The 22,167-nt window shown below is 39.6% G+C and overlaps 1 protein-coding gene across 30 annotated transcripts in view; it reads right to left on the reverse strand.

Moving 5' to 3' along the window:
* ATP9B (ATPase phospholipid transporting 9B (putative)) overlaps positions 1-22,167 on the reverse strand; it is a 198,309-nt gene that overhangs the window by 121,513 nt on the left and 54,629 nt on the right. For 22 of the 30 annotated variants that reach the window (XR_014840702.1, XR_014840698.1, XR_014840706.1 and 19 more), the window contains one exon: positions 10,152-10,246. The exons of the other annotated variants lie outside the window; for them this stretch is intronic. Coding sequence is in view for 16 of the 22 variants with exons in the window: in XM_085017429.1 (XP_084873555.1) it covers positions 10,152-10,246 (95 nt within the window). In the remaining 6 variants the exon portion in view is untranslated. The remainder of the gene's footprint in view (positions 1-10,151; positions 10,247-22,167) is intronic. 30 annotated transcript variants of the gene reach the window in all.

Raw genomic sequence — 22,167 nt, forward strand, 5'->3', positions numbered from 1 at the left:
AAACAATGAGATGACCAGTCATCAGAATTAAGACATGAGAATTTCAAAGCAGTTATTGGAATATCTCAAATTTTTAATGGAAAACATTCTCCTAAAGAATAAACAAATAGGAAATCACAGCATAGAAAAAGAAAACATATTTACAAAAAAAAAAAAAAAAAAAAAAAAGACCCACCAGAAATTCTGGAATTGAAGGGAATACAACCGAAATAAATTCATTAGATAGGCTTAAGAGCAGATTGGAGATGACAGAACAGAGTCAGTGAACTTTAAGACAGGTCAAGAGATGCTGAATCTGAAGAACACAGAGGAAAAGGTCTTGAAAAGGAGCCTGGCTTCAGAGCCTGAGAGCAGAAAGGATCTAACATGTTCACAGCTGGGTTCCTGGGAGCAGTCTCAGAGTGGGTGGGGAAAAGCTATTTGAAGAAACAATGACTGAAAATATGCCAAATTGGATGACAGCCATAAATGTGCAGATTCAGGAAACCCCTAGACAGATTAGTAAAATTTAAAACTATCAAAGTCACTACCAAAAAAAAAAAAAAGAAAAATCTCTAAAATTCCTAGAGAAAAATGAAAAAGTACATACAGGAAAAACTTTCAAAATAAGACTAATTTCTCATCACATATAATGAAAGCAGAACACAGTGGAACAAAATATTTAAAATGCTTTGGGGGAAAAAAACTTGTCAACCCAGAATTCAATATTCAGCAAAAAATATTCCTCACAAAAATAGGTGAAACAAAGATATTTTTGAATAAATGAAAATGAGAATTCACTGCTAGTAGACAAAATTACTAGAAATACTAACAAGTTCTCTAGGCTGAAGTGAAATGATATTCAGGAGAAACTCAGATCTTTAGGAAGGAATGGTGAAGAACAAAAAATGGTTACTATCGAAAGAAAAACAAAAATCCATATTTTCATTTTATTCTTTACAGATAAAACTTCAGAACAGTTTATGATATATGTAGATATACTTCATATAAAAAGTATGTAAATGCATACAAAAATATATGCATACAAAAAATGCACAATGTGCTTTAGCCTCAAGGATGAATGGGATAAATGGATCTATTCAATTACAAGGTTCTTAATTTAATTTAATGTGAAATGATACAACTTTAATTTTTCACAATACACTTTCAGTTAAATGCATTGTTGCAACCTCTGGCAACCACTAGAAAAATGCAGCGGGACAGCCAAAAAGCCCATAGACAAAGTAAAACAGGTTTCTAAATATATTCAATCTAAAACTGAGCAAGGAACAAGTGAGACAGCAGAGTTGGCTGGAGGCCTGAGGCCCAAGAGAACAAGGCCAGCAGAAGGGCATGAGGAAAAGGAAGGGCAGGGAGCGGCCGGCCCATCAAGGTCTTGAAGGCAGGGTTAGTGAGGTGTGGAAGACTTACCCTCAGATAGGAGGGGAGAAGGAACCAGTCTTGGCTGTAACAGTTACCAGGTAAACGGGTGGGTGCCAAGAGGGACAACACTGTTTCTTTACTGGAGGGAAATGTAGGGAATTTCCATTGGATATAATCATTTTTCTCTGTAAGGCAAGACATCTGACGAGAGAAAGGTAGGGGGATCAGAAATTAAAGGAGAGTGGAAAAGTGTGAAACCTGGCCATGGATGAAAGGAACTACCGCTGACCACACACACACACACACACACACACACACACACACACACACACACAGGATTAAAGGTTGGCAGCAACAGGTGTTTTGCTATACTACGGTGATGGTCTCATTGGCGTATTAAAGAGTTCAGTTTAACAGTGCAATTTATTGTATGCCAATTTTACCTCAATACATTTAAAAACCACACAGAGGAAAGGATTACAGGTAGTGCTGGGGACCAAGCTAGATCCACTAACCACCACTCTGTTCCCTCCTTCGTTCTGAGAGACTCAATCACGTGTCTTTCTAAGAGGTCTTACTTTCCTCTCTGCCTTTTTCCTTAGCTTCTGTCTGGACTATAACATGCTCTCAGGTTTCTTACAATGTACTAGAGACCCATATTCAGTCTTGGTGTTCCTGCAACTCCTTATTCACGGAGGCTCAGTTTCTGGTCAATACAGGTCTTCCCTTTGCTGTCGCTTCCATGCAGGCTCCTGCTGCCTCTCCACTCCCTGTCAGGAGGGCCCCTCCTGGTCACAGGCCCTGTCAGCAGGAGCTCTGACTGATGAGCTGGATGCCAAGCTTCATTCCCTCCCAGAAAATATTTTTCAATAGAAACAGGCCACAATCTAAAAATGATGAGCCTTCTTTTCTTCCTAGAAGACATATTTACTATTTTGCAGTTCACATTTCATTTATTTCCTACTTTAATCAAGGTGAGGGACATAAATTTTCAAGTTGCTTCTAGTTCCTCGAAGAACAAGTGGGAAATAACTGATTCTAATAAAAATGGTAATCACAACCACAATTCTGTATGGAGCCCCTTGCTCTGAAGGCAGGGAAACCCTCCAAGAGAACCAACTGAAAAGTCTTAGTGCAAGCCACCCAGTAGGACGTGAAGGAAGAAATGAAAGAAACTTGACGGAAAACAAACGCAGGCAGTGGGACAGAGACTACTCTGCATGTTTCCATCTCCTAGAGGCAAACCTTCCAATCCCGCGCTGGGCACAGCCAGGTCTCTGCACACAGCTCCTTCTGAGGGGCTGTGGGCCCCAGCTCCACGCTCTCCCCTCTTGATGTCCCAGCTGCAGGGAGCAGACCCTGGGGCACAGCTGAAGGTCACTTAGGGAGAAAGAGCTGCACACCCCCCTCCCCAGCCTTGGACCACCCACCTCTGGGCTGTTACGTGAGGGAGAAGAAACCTCTCTTGGTTTGGGATGTATCAGTGCAGGAAACAGACCACTCTAGACCTTAGAGCAGAATATAATAAACACGTGGGATGCACTACTTCCAAAATCATAGGCAGGGATAGAGCCTCATGACTGAACCCCCAAAGCTACGCTCAGAATGATCCTCCACAGAACATGCCACTGTAACCACCGAGTTCAAAACACACCAGTTCACCACAGTGGGTCTGCTATTGTGGCTTATTATATGTTAGCTAATAAAAATGCCTCTTCAAGTTAATTAAGTCAAGCTAGTTCACACAAGAAGAAATACACTGTATAATAATTTTAGACATATGGAAAGACAGCCAAGATGTTTAATAAGCAGCCAACCACTTCCTGAGATAAGGCAAGTTTGAGGATCACCGATCATTGAAGTACTACACCATCACAGCAATTTTCAAAAAATGAAGTTCTTACATAACGGACTACCTTTTGATACATGGAAATAAAGAACTGCCTGGCAACAATCTCCATATTTCGACATGCACATGAACATTTAGAGAATGCATTTCATCTAGTATATTAGACATCAAATGACTGAATAATGGCACAATAATGAGAATGTCATTCGAAGCGTTTCATGATAATTTAAAAATCATTCTGAAGTTTTCAATAATGTAGGAAAGCCTCTGCTATTAGGTCAAGGGCAACATTTGTTCGCATTACTTAAAGGTCATTAAAATACATCCTTAATCATAACATGTGGTTCATTACAAATAAAATTGCCTTTCGTTCAATAAAACTAATTAAATGTAAATGGTATTGTTTACTGCTATATGGATCTTTTGAAATAAATCAGCAAGTCATGATTTATTGAAAATTGTTGTGACCTCATTGTTGTTAATAAATTTGCCTGATCACAAAAGCCAGAAACGCATTTCCCAAATGTCTCTGGTGCCTGAAACGCATTCCTTCCAGTCACCTCTGCAGCAGTAAGAAACCAAACCTGCCACTATGGGACCTGCAGCACAGCTCCCAGCAAGTGGCTGCCTAGGGTGTTAATGCTGTCATTACATTAGCTACTCTGGAACACAACGCAATTCTTGGCGGCATCCTCAGTTCTTTAGAAAGAGCTCTAGGGTCTGCAGGTTTACTCATTCTTTTTTTTTTTTTTTTTTTTTTTTTTGTCTTTTTGTCTTTTTTGTTGTTGTTATTGTTGCTATTTCTTGGGCCGCTCCCGCGGCATATGGAGGTTCCCAGGCTAGGGGCTGAATCGGAGCTGTAGCCACCGGCCTACGCCAGAGCCACAGCAACGCGGGATCCGAGCCGCGTCTGCAACCTACACCACAGCTCACGGCAACGCCGGATCCTTAACCCACTGAGCAAGGCCAGGGACCGAACCCGCAACCTCATGGTTCCTAGTCGGATTCGTTAACCACTGCGCCACGACGGGAACTCCAGGTTTACTCATTCTTGATGTCACCATGGACACAATGCTCCACTGAGGATGAGACAAACGGCGAATGACACCAAATAGTCCCTAAATCCACTACATTAGAGAGACAGAAAAGTCAAAATGAGTGATAGTGATGGGCAGTGTAAATGAAAAACCAAATTGCCTTGCCTATATCCATAATGAAATTAGAGCTTTCTTTTCTATGAAAAAGTCTATATATAATATGCCAAATTATATGAAGGTACAAATTTAAACTGATGGATGAATCACAAATTCAGATAAACTTCCTTTTCCCAAAAGTACATAGCTTTTTGGCTTTATGATATCAAAACTGAAAATACCTTCATTTTCCAGTTATTTCACCCAAATGCTTAACGCACTCTCCATCAAAGTGTATCAGCCATAAACTTTTAAAATTTGCATTGTATGAACTGTACAATCTAACTTTCTAAGTATTTTGCAATTTATACATATCTGTCATGAATAAAAATGAGAAAAACATCCTTATAATATTGAATATAATAAAATGTACTTCCTGTGATCATGGCAAAGGGACCATTCAAAGATATTAGATAATATCACAGTAGAATTTTAAATGTTTTCTTAAAATATAAGTTATAAGCAATAAATTCTGCATATTTAAAGTGTACAACTTTCTGCATTTTACTACAAGTACACACCTATGATACCACCATGATCAAGGTGTGGACCTTGCTACCTGCCTTCTGCAGGCCCCTGCTCCACATGTAGTCTCTCTCACTGTGGACCCACGCTCCACATATCACATACTTGTTTTTTAGTTTTTCTTTCAGAAAAATTCTTCCTAATACAGTGTCTTAACACTGAATTTCTTTTCTAACACTCAACAAGTGAAGCCCATTACAAATGGTCACTTTGTGCCACTGTTTCCAGGTGTCCCTGCCAGCAGGGGAACTCCTGGGAGTAGAGCCCCCAGACAGGCCTAAGGGCAGACAGAAACCCTTCCAGTCACTTGGGCTTCCTGATCTCTTCTCCCACTTCAATCCTGGAAAGATTACTTGAGGATGTATGCTAGAGTAAAAAAAAAAAAAAAGGACACACAGGTGGAAAAAGAAGCAGCAAAAACCCAGCAATGGGCTCCAGCTACATTAGAGTCAAGAGGCTTCACAACTGTCTCAGGATTAAAAATAAACCATCTGAACAAGTAGTTGAGACCTGAAAGCTGGGGGTCTTCAGTAACAAAGCACCACACAGCTTATCTTGCCATGTGAAAAAAAGAAGGAAAGCAAGTAGAAAACACAGGGAATCTCAGTGAGGCCAGAAAGAGCAGAGGAGACGGTGTAGAGAAAACTCAGGCCCAGCTGCGGGCTGTCATCAAAGAGCCTACTTGGCCTCACTCGTAAAACTATCTTTCAACCACACAGATTTAGCAACATGACTGAACTTCCTTCTTCATGGTCTGTGTGCAGGGAATATTTTAATAATTACAAGACAATAAATGCTAATGACCAGCCTCTCCCTTTTAGACTACCCGCTGACAAACATCACAGTGGTTGAATGATCAATGAACATGGTGGGGAACAGCCTTCTGGGCACAGCGCAAAACCCACAAGCAAAAAGGAAAACAGATAAATATTTACTTAAATAAAATTTAAAACATTTATATGGCAAAAGATATTTTAAAGCAAAAAGCCAGGAAACATACTGGGAGAAGTGATTTGCAACACGTACTCTGCAAAGGTTTGGCGAATCCTGGACAACTCACACAGTGATGTCAAGAGTTTAAAACAGGAACCACCAAGAGCAATTTAAAATCTGTGCTAAAACAGTGAGCTATTCAGCAAACATACTGCTGTGACTGGCCAGCAGGTTGTTTTTAAGTTTGATTTCCTACTCACAGCTTGACTCAAAACAAATGCTAGATGGATTGGCGATTTCCTGTGTAAACCTGGGATTATTTTAAAAGTAATCATTGAAATATAATCATGGAGTGGAAATAGTGTTTGCATAAAACCAAAGGCAGTACAGTACCTATTTTTCAAATATTTTTACTGAAATATATTTGACATAACACACTGTGTAAATTTAAGGTATATAAGTTAACAATATATTTATGTATTGTAATATGATTGTCACTGTAGTGATTATTAGCACCTCTATCACAGTATATAAGTAACCTTTTTTTTGGTCTTTTTGTCTTTTAGGGCCACACCTGAGGCATATGGAGGTTCCCAGGCTAGGGATCCAATCGGAACTGTAGCCACCAGCCTACACCAGAGCCACAGCAGCATGGGATTGGAGCCGCATCTGCAACCTACACCACAGCTCACGGCAACGCCAGATCCTTAACCCACTGAGGGAGGCCAGGGATCGAACCCGTGTCCTTATGGATGCTAGTCGGGTTCACTAACTGCTGAGCCACGACAGGGACTCCATATAAGTAATCATTTTAAAGACTATTTTAAAATTACTAGTAGGTCACATTATATAAGCACGCATAACTTTTATGCAGATGAAAGAGACTATAACCAAAGATATTTAGAAGAGATTAAAGCAAAGTGAAAAGATGAAAAATGATTAGCAACTGCATATAAAGACCTCTTTTAAAAAATACAACAGGAAAATCGGCAGACAACATCAACAGAAACTTATAAAAATATGAGAAATATAGTTTCTTAAATAAGATATCTCCAACTTCACAAAAAAATTAAATGAAAATTTCAACAGGGTGTCATTTTCACAGTCATCAGAGAAGACTGACAGGTCAATTGACTAATTAATACATAGGAGATGTATGAGTCACTGGAGTCTATTTTGTCAAAAGAATCAAAATCCCTGAAATATGCCTATCTTTTGATCTCTAATCCTATTCATAAAACATCAAAAGTACTGACTGACATGTTCACTGATACAAGGCTGGTTACATCAGTTATAGTTAAAAAGCACCTATAGAGGTGGACAGTTTCTAACATAACCAAACATACTGCTGAATAAATATCTTAACAGGAAAAAGTATACACAGCTTTATCCAACTGTGCCTGTGTGTGGCAAGGGGAAGGGCACCCTCAGGAAGAATCTGTGCCATGTGTGAATGGCAGCCAAAGCTAAGCAGTGATTTTTTTCATCTTCCTTATGATTTATATACTATTTTCAATGCATACACTACTATTATAATCAGGAAAAATTCAACTCCATCTCATTTTTGAAAGAATGGGTCCTAAGAGAGGGGGCTGGTTAGCCTGAAATGCAAAGAAAGCTGTGAGGTAAGAGAGAGGACAGTGGCATGAAGCACACTCTGGGCAGTGGTAACATGGCCCAGGGGGCACCTCATCCTCCTGGCAGGTGTGTCCCTAAAATAAGCCACTCCTCCAATAATAAAGACCCACTGGTGTGGTATTTTTAAAATCTTATGCTTGCGGGACCATCTTTTAATTATAATTTGAAATGTCATGAGGCTTAGTCCGAAAGACATTTAGATTTCTCACTAAGAATTAATCAAGGACTTCTACAAGCTATATTTTTATAACTGGTATGAAACTTGCCCCACTAAAGACACTGTAAAACGAGCAAAATATATGAGACAGCTGTTTTCAGACACAGGACCCAGTGCTTCTGGCAGAATGGCAGGCCTATGACCCTCAGGAGAAGGTATCACAGGTGCGAGCCCCACGGGAGGCCTCTTCCTGCATAAAAGGGAGGTTCTGTACCAGGGGGCTGGGGAAAGCCAAGTGGAAGGCTACAGTCTTTGTAAATTTAGGAACAACAGAGCCCAAGGAAGTATGGCAGCTGGATTGTGCCAACAATGGAAGGGAACAGAGAGGAAAGGAGTGGCAGTGATCTGCAGTGTTCCCTGAGTCTGTTTCCATCCACTAACACCCACCCTGGGTGGGATAAAGCGACATCCCAGAGATAAGAGAGACAATGGAATTAACAGACAAAGAATAAATACTATAAACTGCAGAAAGATTTAAATGAAACTATGAACACATTAGGAGAGAAAAATATATAAACAATAACAAAATTGAGTGAATACATGGAACCTAATTCCAGAGATTAAAAATATAAAAAAATTTGGGGATAAAAAATTGTTAAGTTGGTCTTAACAGAAGACTAGATCCTGAACAAGATAAAATTAGCAAATTTAAAGAGAGAGCAACAGACACAATCAAAACTGAGTCACAGAAATAAAACAAGGCAGAGAAGAGAGCAGGAGAAGCTGGATACCTGCGGGAATGTCAAGTTTAACATGTGTGTCGTTCTTGTCCTAGAGAGTGAGTGGGGCCTGGGCAGGAAGGAGGATAGAGAAGAATAAGCCACAAACCCAGAGATACAAGAAGAGAACAAACCTAAGCAAGACAAACTAAAAGCCATCACCAAAGTCTTTCAAATGCCCAGAGCAGAACCACAGGGAAACGATAAGGACAAGCACAAAGAACAGTTCAGGAAAGCAGTGGTATGCATAGAAAAATATTTTCAAAAACACAGGTGAAATAGACATCCTTCAAACAAAACTGTAACAATTAACCTAGCAGACTTCTCCTACAATATGTGTTCAAAGAAGCTCTTTGAGTCGAAGGAAAACAACATCCACACAGGAAAGAGGAGCCCAGGAACTGGTAAAGGTAGGGAAAAACGGAAAAGATAGTTTTCACTTTTTAATATCATTTTAATATACTTGACTACCTTAAACAAACAAAAAGTAATGCGTGGTTTATAGGAGTAAAATGGATGAGACAATAACACAAAAAGGATGAGGAGGAGGATGTGGAAGACTACGGTGCAAGATTCTTCAATTGTACATGAAATGGTATAACACCAGACAGAAGAAGCAACTCTTGTTAGCAACCAGCAGATTGTGGAAAAGATATATAAAACACATGAAGGAATGAATTTCAACCTAGGGACTACCTAAAGTATAAGCAATCAAAAATACCTAAAGAATCAAAATATTGCCAAGTCTTATACATGTCAACATATTTAGTTTCCAAACAGTCCAATAAGTACAAGAATGAGGGAGGCTCCTGCTATTCACAGTGATTAACTATAAACTATGTGCAATACAGGCAGCTACTGCTACCCAGATCCAACCAAACTAAGGAAAGTGACCAAACCTAGAGTATTCACTTCTCTTCCCTTAACCAACAACTGCTTGGGTCCAAGGTCATTCTTTAGACAATCTCAGTCTGTCTTCACCTTTCCAATGAATATCAGCAAACCATGTAAGATAAAGCTTCTCTCATTCACATAAATAGCACATATAACACAAAATAAATACCAAATGGCCACAACTGTGGTTTTGCTAAAAAAAAAAAAAAATTTTTTTTAATTAAAAAAAAAAAGGCTGTCTAGCAGCTTAGGAAACTCGCAGCACTAGTGAGAAATCACTGAGAACTCTAAATCCATAAGCATGGTTTCCTCTAGTCCACCTCTTGCCTACTTCCCAGGTCACACAGGCCAAGCAAGACAAGCAAGGGTGTCTGTCTCCTTCTCTCGCTGCTGAAATGCAGCAACTCTTCACTTCCCCCCCACTCAGAGAAGTCTCCCCTTCAAAGGGGAAAGCCCATCTGGGTTCTGCCAAAGCAGTGTCTCAAGGACTCCTGGAGTCAGTCACTCTTCTAACCCCCACCAAGAGTCCTCAACTTCAAAGATTACTCAAATGAGAGGGTTTTAAAAGAAAAACAAAAAGGGAAGGGAAAGAAAAGAAAGAAAACCTAAGAGTCAAGCCAACAGGAACACTCGAAACTACACTTCAAACTGGTCTAAGACACCAGAGAAATTACATGGGCATAATTTTCAATGAATTTAGTAATGAAAAAATTATTTTCAAAAATTATCAAACCATTAATTAAGTTAATTGGTATAAACAGAACTGACCTTACTATAGAGAAAAAGATCACTATAAATGAGGGAGTAATGACAGTGCTCACCCCCAGGGCTGGCAGCCTCTGCGTGCAGCTCACCGCCACTTTGAGCTTCCAGTCGGTTTCACCATCTAGTTGATCAGTTCGAATAAAACATGAACCTTGAAATAAGAGAAAAGTTCCTGAGTTGTAGGTACTTAAAACCATTATTTAAGGCACAGTGGGGTACAGAAATGATATATCTAGAGGGTACCATGAAAAAAAATCCTCACAAGTCTTTATTTATTTGACTTACAAAATGTGTTTGCTAAAAAGACATAGGTCATTAACTGTTTAATAACTTATCTCCTATTTGGCCTTCTTGACTAAAGGTATTTTATTTTATTTTATATATATGTGTATAGATAGATAGATAGATAATCTGCAAAACCTCTCTAGGATATAAATTGTGAAATGAAAAACGCCAGCTGTACGATACTGGGAACAAAGTAACACCACCTCCTGAAGAACAAGGTGGGGATGGTGTGCATGTGTGTGTGTCTGTGTGAGTGTGTGTACATAGGGACACTACCACAGACGGAGGAAGGGAACAGGGAATGGGACTGGAATGGAAGCAACACCCTTCTGAGGACATCCTAGTTTACACTATTCACTTTGAAATTATTTAAATAATTCAATTAAAATCATTAAAAAGCCAAATTATGTCAAACCTTAACAAAGTGATCACTAAAAAATAAAAGGAAGCATATAAAACAATGCAGCAAATTAGTAATTAAATCACAAAATGAATTCAAGTGACTTCTGAGGTTTTTCAAAAATTTAATTATAAAATGAAATAGTTTCAGAAAGCCACACAAGCACATGTCCACCTGGTACCAACTGTGGGATCTTTCAGGAGACGCTGTGTGAGCCCCACCCATCACAGTCCCCTGCCCTGCTTGTAAAGTAGCAGTACTACCACTTGCACTTCCCAGTTCTGCTTCAGTTTACCACCAAAATGTGCATCCTTAGCACCACTGCTGGGCCTTGCCCACTCTGGGGAAGTCTTTAAAGTCACTTGTGATCATAGGCCTTCCCTACCCCTTCCAATTTATCTGCTGGAGGGCCTGGTTCTGCATGTCACTGACTGAATACTCACGGTCCAAGCCAACCAGCTCCCCTTCCCTCTGTGGGTCATATAAGTTGGATCCTGCACCCAGGTCCCAGATCAGACTTCACCGACCCTCCCACTGCTGCCCTGCTTCCATCCAGAAACATAAGGTCCTGCTCTGCTCTGATGCCCACAGCCAGCCCTTTATGCTCAGTGCTCACTAGAGAGATCCATTACTGCACCAGAGGTTGTGGAAAGCAGTAGTCTAGCCTCCCTTTTCACATTTTACCTAGAAAAAAAAATGTAAAGTGAGAGGCTTCTGCTCTTTGGATCTAGCTGGCTCACCTGGTGGAAAAGTTCCTGTAAGAAAGCACTGATTCCTGTTGTTATTTAACTACATTTCAAGGCAATGAATAGGTACCCTACCATCCTCAGAAGGAGACTGTCAATTAGGTATGTCTGGCTGTGGGTGTGGGTGTGTGTGTGTGTGTGCGCGCGCACGCACGCATGCATGCGCACTGAATGAGCTACAGTATTTGAGGAGTTTCACTCCAATCCTATTACTGTTATGTTAGAGAATCAAGCTGTCCTACCACTGGGAGACAATCAGTTCTCCAAATTTACCAAATTATTAGATTAAAATGTCCAGTGTTCAAAAAAAAAAATCACAAGGCATGCAAATAAACAGGAGAGTATGGCCAATTTATGGGGAAAATTAATCAACAGGGACAGTCCTCAAAAAAGACTTGATGGTAGTTCTACTAGACAAAGACTTTAAAGCAACTATCTAAAACCATGCTCAAACAACTAAAGAAAGATGTGGAGAAAGTCAAGAAAACACTGAACAAGATGGAAATATAAATAAAGAGAGAGAAAACCTAAAAACAAATGAAAAAGAAAATCAAGTGCAATGAAAATTCACTAGAGGGAGGCAGATTTGAGCAGAGAGAACAAAGAATTAGCAAACCTGAATACAGGACGATGGAAATGATCCAGTCTGAGGAACAGAAGGAAAAAAGTGAACAAAGACTAAGAGTCCTATGGAACACCACCACATGGACTGACATATGCACCACGGCAGTCCCAGAAGAATAAGACAGAGAAAGAACCATGAGAGCATCTGAAGAAATAATGGCTGAAAACTTCCCAGATTTGGTGAAAGACACAAATATATACTTGCAACAACCCTAACAAAATCCAAGTAAAACACACCTCATTTGGTAGCACTTTGAAAATATTACATTTTTTACAACTTTGTAAGTTTGTGGCAACTCTGCACTGAGTAACTCTATCAGTGCCATTCTTCCAACAGCATTTGCTGTATTCATGTCTCTGTCATATTTTGATAATTCTTGCAATATTTTAAACTTTTTGCTATTTTTATATTTGTTGTAATGATCTGTGATCAGTGTTCTTAGATTTTACTACTGTAATTATTTCTGTTCTATATCTTTTAAGATCTGTATTTTGTTTTAGACATAATGCTATTGCACACTTAATAGACTACAGTATGGTGTAAATATAACTTTTACACATACCAGGAAACCAAAAAATCTGGGTAACTCACTTTATTGATATTCACTATATTGCTATGGTCTGGAACCAAACCTGCAGTATCTCTGAGGTATGCCTGTAATATGAACTCAAATAGACCCACACCAAGACACATTATAAGCAAACTTCCAAAAGACAAAATCTTCAAAACAGCAAGAGAGAAGAAAATCATTACATAGAAGGGATCAGCAATAAGATATCTAGCAGATTTCTCATCAGAAAGAGAAGTCATTTATATGGAAGCCAGAAGGCAGTGTGCCAATAAACTCGGAGTGCTAAAAGAAAATAAATGGTCAACCAAACATCATATCTAGCAAAACTGCTCTTCAATGTGAGAGAAAATCCAGACATCCTCAAATAAACAAAAGCTGAGGAAGCTGGTGACGACTAGACCTGCCCTGCAAGAAATACTCAAGGGAGGCCTTCAGGTGAAATGAATCAACAGTAACTTGAAGATGTGTGGAAAAATAAAGATCTCAATTAAGGTTATTAATGCATGGACAATTATAAAAGCTAGTAACTTTCTTGTAACAATGGTTTGTAATTGTACTTTTTGTTTTCTATGTGATTTAAGAGATCAATAACTTTAAAGAAAAAAATTATTAGTTTAAAAGCTAGAATTACTGTAACTTTGGTTTGTAACTCCTAATCTTATTTTCTACATCATTTAAGAGGCTAATACAGTTTAAACAGCTATTAGTTTATGCTTTGGGGCACACAGTGTATGACGTAATTTTTTTGACATCAACAACTGAAAGGATGGGAATAGAACTGTAAAGGAGTAGGGTTTGTATATATTATTGAAGTAAAGCTGCTATAAATTTAAATCATTTTTTAATTTTAGGATATTAAATGTAATCCCTATGGTAACCACACACACACAAAAATAGCTATATAGAATATACTCAACAGGAATTGAAAAAGGAATTTATATATTTCACTATGTCAACCAAAAAAAGACAGTAATTAGGAAGTGATGGACAAAAAAAGCTATAAGGTATACGGAAAATAAACTGCACAATGAAAGAAATCACTCCTTATTGGTAATTACTTTAAATGTAAATGGGGTAAACAACCCTATCAAAGACAGAGATTGGCAGAATGGATAAAAACCATATGCTGTCTACAATAGACTCACTTAATATCCAAAGTCACAAAGAGGTTGAAAGTGAAAGGATGGAAAAAGATCTTCAATGCAAAACAGTATGGCAATTTCTTAAAAAGTTTTTACAAGAAATACCGTATGACCTAGCAATTCCACTTCTGGGTGCATGCCCAAAAGAACTGAAAGCAGAGTCTCAAAGAGACATTTTTAAACTCATGTTCATAGTAGCATTATTTACCATAGATAAAATATGGAAGCAATGCAAGTGTCCATTGACAGATGAATGGATTAAAAAAATGTGGTACATACATATAATAAAATATTATTCAGTCTTAAAAAGGACAGAAATTTTGCAATATACAACATGGTTCAATCTTGAGGACATTATACTCAGTGAAGTAAGCCAGTCACAAAAAGACAAATACTGTATCAGTCCACTTACATGAAGTTCTTAAGAGTAGTCAAATTCATAGACAGAAAGTAGAATACCAGGGGCTGGAGGTTATGTGTATTTCATGTTATGTGTATTTTAACACCATTCACTAACATTGAAAAAAATGACTATAATGATATAGTAATCAAGACAAAGATGGTATAGTGAAAAAGTAGACATAGATGAAGGGCACAGAATGTAGAAAACACATACATAGAACTCCATAAATAGTCAACTGATCTGTGACAGAGTAGCAAAGGCAATACTATCTAGCAAAGTTAGTCTTTTCAACAAATGATGCTAGAACAACCAGACATGCACATGAAAAAAAAAAAAAGAAAGAAAGAAATCCAGTCACAGACCTAATGCCCTTTATAAAAATTAACTGACAATGGTCCTAGACCTAGATGTAAAATGCAAAACTATAACACTCCTGGAAGATAACTTAGGAGAAAACCTAGATGACCCTGGGTATGGTGGTGCCTTAAAAAAAAAAAAAAAGATAAATTGGACTTCACTAAAACTAAAAACTTCTGTTCTCCAAAACACACTAGCAGGAGAATTAGAAAACAACTGAGAGAAAATATTTGCAGAAGACACACCTGGTAAAGGACTGTTATCCTAAATATATAAAGAGCTCTTAAAACACAACAATAAGAAAACAACCCAATTTAAAAAATGGGCCAAACTTGAACAAAGAAGATAAAGAGTGACAAATAAGCATATGAAAAGATTAGCCCCATCATAGGTCATCAGGGAAATGCAACATAAAACAAGATACCACTACACACTTACCAAAATGGCCTAACTCCAGAACACTGACAACAGCAAATGCTGGTGGGGATGTGGAGCAACAGGAACTCTCATTCGTTGCTGGTGGGAATGCAAGACTGTACAGCCACTTTGGAAGACAGATGGGTGATTTCTTACAAAGCTAAACATAATCTACCCTTACAATCCATTAATCATACTCCTTGGCATTTACCCATAAGAGCTGGGAACGTATGTCCACACAAAATCCTGTGTGTAGATTTTATACCAGCTTTATAACTGCCAAAACCTGTAAGCAACCAAGATATCTTTCAGTAAGTGAATGGATCATCTGTGGTACATCCAGACAATGGAGAATTATTCAGCAAAAAACCAAAATGAGCTATCAAGTCATGAAAAGATAAGGAGGAAATTTAAATATTTATTACTAAGTGAAAGAAACCAAACTGAAAGGCTGAATACAATGCGATTCCAAATGCATCACATTCTGAAAAAGATAAAACAGTGGAGACAATAAAAAGACCAGTGGTTGCGAGGGATGGAGTTGGGAGTAAACGGCAGAGCAGAGAAAATCTGTAGGACACTGAAAACACTCTGTATATTATATATAATGATGGCTGTCCAAACCCACAGAATATACTACTCCAAGAGTGAATTTTAATGTAAACTACAGCCTTTGGGTGAAGATGTGTGAATATAAATCCATCAACTGTAACAAAGGTACCACTCTGGTAGGGGATGTTGATAATGGGGGAGATATGCCTTTGTGAGACAGGGAGTACACCAGAGATCTTTGTACCTCCTCATTTTTTTGTGAACCTAAAGTTGCTCTTAAAAATAAAGTATAAAATAAAAAATTTTAAGAAACATATTCAGATTAATATAGAAAATAATCTTTGCAGGAAAGAAACACTGTAAATAACTGAAACTGCACTACAGAAACCCACATTTAAATCTGCATTTGAACACCTGCAAAGAGGGAGACTATTTTTAGTTGTACTTTTCTCATACTTGTATTTCTGAGCTCCCCGACTCCTGTCTGTCAGTGTTTGCTCCTATCCATCACATCATGTAGAACTATACTATTGATCAGCACCGCTCAGTACCAATGCAGCTCTGGTGAACGGCTGACTGCTTACACAGTCATTTAATAGCACTCGTGCTAGGACAACTACTGGCTGGCTGCATTTCCTGTCCACTTCAGCAGCTAATTTCATCAATAAGTTACCTCATGGCCTTTTCCCTTTTATCCAGAGGAAGAGACTGCCTTATGCCAGGTCAGCTTTCAATAGTGATCACTATAGTAGAACAGAAACATTAAATAAAAGTTTTTTACACTATTTTGAATAGTTCTTTTTTATTATTGAAAACATAACTTTAAGTGTACTATGTGAAATGGGTTTTAACTTTATGGATATAAGATGACTCAGTAACATTACTGTTAGAGGAAACAAGAGGTCAACAGCCTTACAAAGTTCATAGCTGTTTATAGGCTGCCATCACTGGTGAAGAGAGAACCTAAGATGCCAAGGTGTGGCCGTTTCTGAGTTGTTCAGGATTCAGAAAACATCTTCCTACAGAAGTGATACTGGACAAGTTTTATTTATATCTAATAAGATCTGTTAAACATCCCTTATCCATAAAGCAGCTGAAATAATACGGTTATTTAACTCTTAAATGGTTAAAATAATGCTATCGGATATTTATAATTAAAACAAACAAAAATAAAACTAAGTAAGTGGTTGGTAAGGTTGTAAATAATGGTAGGTTAAGAAAAATAGATTTACTTAATCTTTAACAAAAAGAAAATGAAGACTTGGTGAAGATTTTATAGGAAATGTCTAGATATGAGCAGTAGGAACTTGAGAAAGAGTTCTTGTAGTGTCTCAGTCATTAGCGAACCTGACTAGCATCCATGAGGAAGTGGGTTGGATCCCTGGCCTCGCTCAGTGGGTTAAGGATGTGGCATTGCCGTGGGCTGTGCTGTAGGTCGCAGGTGCGGCTCAGAACCTGTGTTGCTGTGGCTGTGCTGTAGGCCAGTGGCTACAGCTCCAATTCGTCCCCAAGCCTGGGAACCTCCATAGGCCGCAAATGCGGCCCTAAAAAGACCAAAAAAAAAAAAAAAAAAAAAAAAAAAAAACAAACAAACAAACAAACTTGAGAAAGAATAAAAAGGCAGCACTGTTGGCTTCTAAATTAACTCACACTGGAGTTCCCATCGTGGCTCAGTGGTTAACGAATCCAACTAGGAACCACGAGGCTGTGGGTTCGATCCCAGCCCTCACTCAGGGGGTTAAGGATCTGGAGCTGCTATGAGCTGTGGTGTAGGTCGCAGATGCGGCTCAGATCTGGTGTTGCTGAGGCTGTGGTATAGGCCAGAGGCTACAGCTCCTATTAGACCCCTAGCCTGGGAACCTCCAAGAAAAGAAAAAAGACAATAAATAAATAAATAAAATTAACTCACATTGTACAGCCTAGCCTACCTATTACAGGTATACACACAACCTGCGGTCAGATGAACACCATTATACTGAAAGCATCATTCCAGGTACTATAATTCTGACTGATCTTGTTATTGTTACAGTTTAATAATTAAAGACAGACAACCAAATAAAAATAAAAGGAAAAAAATATTCTAGGAGAAGCATATAGTATGTGATTGACCACAAGTAGTCAGCCTCAAAGCACTAAAATAAAACTTTAAACTGAGTTACATGGGGCACATGTTTTTGAGCCCTGTTCTAGAAATGGGGTGGAGGGTTTCTATGACAGCCCCTAAGGCAGAAAGACTCAGCTGGAAAAGAGCTATGACAGAGAGTCAAGCAAAAGAAGGCCCGTAACATATGCCGAGCATTCAGAAAGACTCTTTAGCAAAGCAGGACACTAGCTCTGTGAGTACAAAGTTCTTTCTGTCATAATCAGAATCCCTTTGAACCCTGAGGGCCAAAGGACCAAAATACAAGAGACCAGTGTGGGGGCCAAAGCAGAGGCAGGAGAGGGTCTGGGATAAAGTAACAACAGAGGAACAGGGAACAATAGCGGGGATTCAATACAAGCACAGTTCTTTGGTCTGGCTCACGTAGAAAATATCTTCCGAAGATTATTATGGGGAGGAACTTATATAAAAACTATCTCGGATCTGACCGCTCAAAAATGTATGAAGTTGTGTATATTTATAATAGAAAGTCACTACTTTCTCCTAAAAAATGGAAAAGTTATTATTTACTGAGCATCTACTAAGTGCCAGTCGTGGCCCACATATGATATCTGATGTCCAATGAGACAGAGTGGCAGGAAACACTGCCCCTATTCAGGCTTAGAGGTGGCTCCCGCCGCGTCTCAACAGAAAGCACAGAATCAACACCACGTCTAGGTCCACCCGACTCCAAATCCCTGTGATGTAAAATAACATTACCAAACAGCTTGAACTGCATTGAGGGATTTCACTTGGACACTGGTTGTTCAGTTGTTGGTTTATTAATGATGTTTTGCGAAGTCTCTCTCCTCTGCAGTGCATGTCCCTGATGTCCCTACTCAGATTTTTTTCCCTGGCTTTCCAGGACTTGTTCCTGGTTCCACATAAACCTCTTACTGGTAAAAAGTCGTGCTTGAACTTGTTTATTAGTTGGTCAGATTTTCACCCCTTACGTTTGAATGGGTGTGGCTTGCAGGTTACTCTCACATCTCAGGAAGTTCATAATTTTGCCCCCAGTTTAGTCAGGACTAAAGCTTAAGTATTCTCTCAGCTGTTCCTGAGACCACAGCCCTGGGCATAAATACCAACTGCAGGCCAAAGGGAACGCATACGACTAAGTTCAGCTCTGCATGACCTGCCCTTGGAAGAGAGCAGGGATTCCAAACACTGTGCCAAGGCCCCAGGGCCAGGAGCTGCTGAAGGATTTGCCTATGTCCCAGAAGCCTTTTAGGTCTGCCTCAAGAAGCCCCTGGGCAGAGCCGGCTGGGGTAGGCACACAGGGTTGGGTATGATCCCACTGGCCTCCTGCTGGCTGACGCTTTCCTGGTACCTGCCTATGAGGTTTCTGGTGGTGCTGCTCTGTCTCTCCCTGGTGTGTTATCACAGATCCTTCCTTTGAACTGCCGGCCACCAAGCTCTCCACTGATTTCAGCATTGCCCTGATGTGTGAATTTAGGCAAGCTCTGCTCCCCAAGAAGTCCACAGGGAAAGATGAAAAGATCTCTGTTCATCCCCTGTGCAGAAGCTCTGGGCCTAGGCACAGGAGATGGGTGTGGCACAGCAGCCAGCTTTATCATCAGTGACACCGTGCTTACAAGTGGGCACTGGGGGAGTTGTGGGCCCATCCAAATATGTCACCTCTGCCCTATAAGCAAGGTGGTGGGGGTGGGGGGACCACTAGCTAGGGCCCCAGTATTCCTAGCCTGTCAAGACCAGGACAGGGCTCTTGCCTCTGAGTTGGAGCTGGGCAGCATAAGGAGGTCCAGGGAGCTGGGCCGAGCCCACCCAGTTTGGGGAAAATGAGAGACTGGTGGGCACCCCTCCCAGGGTGAGGCCCTGGCCTCAGCCTGGGAGCTGCAAGAAGATGGAGCCCCTGACTTCCTGGCTGCCCTGGCTTGGAGCAGAAGCTTCCAACACTGGAGCCAGGGTAGGTCATGGCTCAAATTCCACAGCATCAACCTGTTCTTACCACCAAGAAAGTTCTCAGAAGAATATTAAAACAATTACTACTGAATGATATATAATTGAATACTTAAGATTTATTTCAGGGATTTTCTTCAATGAAAAAAGTCCTCTAGTGGTTTTCAACCAGGAGTGATTCTACCCGCAGGAAACTTCTGGAGACCACTGAGTTTCACAATAGGCACCGGGGGTAGGGGTGGGAGGGGTGCTACTGGCATCTAGTGAGGAGCTGAGGCCAAGAACACTGCTCAACGCCCTTCAGTGTGTTGAGATAGACCATCATGACTAAGAAATATCTGGCCCAAAATGTCAACAGTACTGAAGGTGGCTCCCTGCTCCAGGCCCTTATATTTAAAAAGTAAAAGCTGGAGTTCCCCTGTGGCTCATAGGCTTAAGAACCCGACTTGTATTGAGGATATGGGTTCAATCCCTGGCCTTGCTCAGTGGGTTAAGGATCCAGTGTTGTCACAAGCTGTGGTGCAGATGGCAGATGCGGCTCAGATCCTGAGTTGCTGTGGCTATGGCATAGGGTAGGCAGCTGAAGCTCCAATTAGACCCCTAGCCTGAGAACTCCCAAATGCCGTAGGTATGGCCCTAAAAAGAAAAAAAGAAAAAAAAAATTAAAAGCTAGTGTAACACATGGGAAGTTCCCTGGTGGTCTTAGGGTTAGGACTCAGAGCTTTAACCACTGCAGCCTGGGTGTTATTCCTGGTCTAGGATCTGAGATCTCACATCCAGCCGCTGCAAGCTTGGTGGCAGGGTGGGGAGAGGCTGCTGCAACACAGTGAGAAAAGACAGCCTTGGGCTGAGCACTAGCTCTCTAATTCACTCACCGATGCTCCCTGTCCAGTTACTTCACCCTATTAAGTATTTCATGTGCACAGTGGGAAAAATAAGACTTACTTTGAAGTGGCTGTAAAATTTAGAAGAAAATATTAAAATCTGCCAGTGAATGGAATACATTGGGAACTTATCATTTAGCTAAGGTAGATATGTAAGACTGTTATCTTCACACGGCTTGGTCTAGTACACCTCTTGCACAATGTTCTAAAACTAAACTAGGTCCATGCAAATCCACATCAACACTAGCCTCACCCTCCCTTGAAGCCCTAGAAAACATGGACTCCTGCACATCTATGAGCATTTTCTTGCTATCTTGCTATCTTGCTCCACAGAGATACCAAAGGCTTTCTTCTTACAGCCAATGCACTTTCAACTAATCACAGCCACCAGCAATTAATACTTAAAATGTGCCCCACTGAACTATATCTAATAATTTTTTAACAGCAGGCACTAGCTACAACTGATGCCAGTTAAGGCTCGGTAAAAATGAATTATTAAATTGGTCTGCTTATATCCTATTACTGACTTCTTACGAATACTTGATTTTATTTGGTATAATTGACAAGAGTTGACAGCAAAGGACAAGTTTAATGACAATCAAATGAAGATCAACTAGTGTATATGTCACCTAGGAGAACCGCATCAAGTGGTGATAAAGTAATTGATGGGACACTGTGAGACAGAGCACATGAGTCTGTCATACATCGTAATAAGTTACCCTGTAATATATTAGCAGACTGCCTGCCACAGCTCACAAATCCAATAGCTTTGAAAGAGACAGGCTACAGTATGTGCCCAATAAAAGAAAAATAGACATTGACTTTGCATATATAATACCAGATCGTTTGCCATTAAACTTAATTTCTAAATCATTTATATGACTTAATGACTCTGCATGAAATTTTTAAGCTAGTGGCAAGATGAATAGCACCACAGAGAGAATGTGGATGAGTACAGTGTCATTTACCTACCCCTCACCCACTAACAAGTGACAGCTGAGCTATTGTAATATGTCCCAAACACTTAAACTATAATGTCATCACTTAGGAGACAAGTGAAAAAGATATTGGCATTTATAAGAGATTGATGAAAATTAGTTCTAAAGCATTAATTTCTCTTAATACCACTAAAAGAATTGCGTGCATTCAGGAGATATTTGATCTGAATTAAGAAACTGATGAAGCAATTGATTAATTGGAATTTAAGCCATCAGTCACCAGATCCATCAACAGCTTCATTTACATTCTAAACAATCAACTGACAGCCCAACAGAAAACCCGGTATTAATACACAGTCAATACGTTGCCACCAAGAGACTCACCGAGCTGTACTGACAAACGTCCAGTGGCTACTGTCCAAACTCAAACATGGGGCACAGATTTAACTTTTGTACTGGCTAGGGTTTAAAGATTCTTAATATAATAGACAATGGATTATCAGGTTTTGCCAAACTGAAAACTAAAAAATAATAATATTAACAGTGTTAGTAGATACACAAAAAATTATGAACATTCATATTTTTAAAAACCAGGCTTTAATTTAAAAACTTAAACAATTACATAAAGTCAAACAAACAGAATTTCTTTTATTTATTTATTTATTTATTTATTTATTTATTTTTCCCGCTGT

Source organism: Sus scrofa, chromosome 1 (assembly GCF_054392235.1).
Source record: "Sus scrofa isolate SSC_HxYL_T2T_F1_AM1 chromosome 1, Sscrofa_HxYL_maternal_Yorkshire_Landrace_v2.0, whole genome shotgun sequence".
NCBI classification, from domain to species: domain Eukaryota; kingdom Metazoa; phylum Chordata; class Mammalia; order Artiodactyla; family Suidae; genus Sus; species Sus scrofa.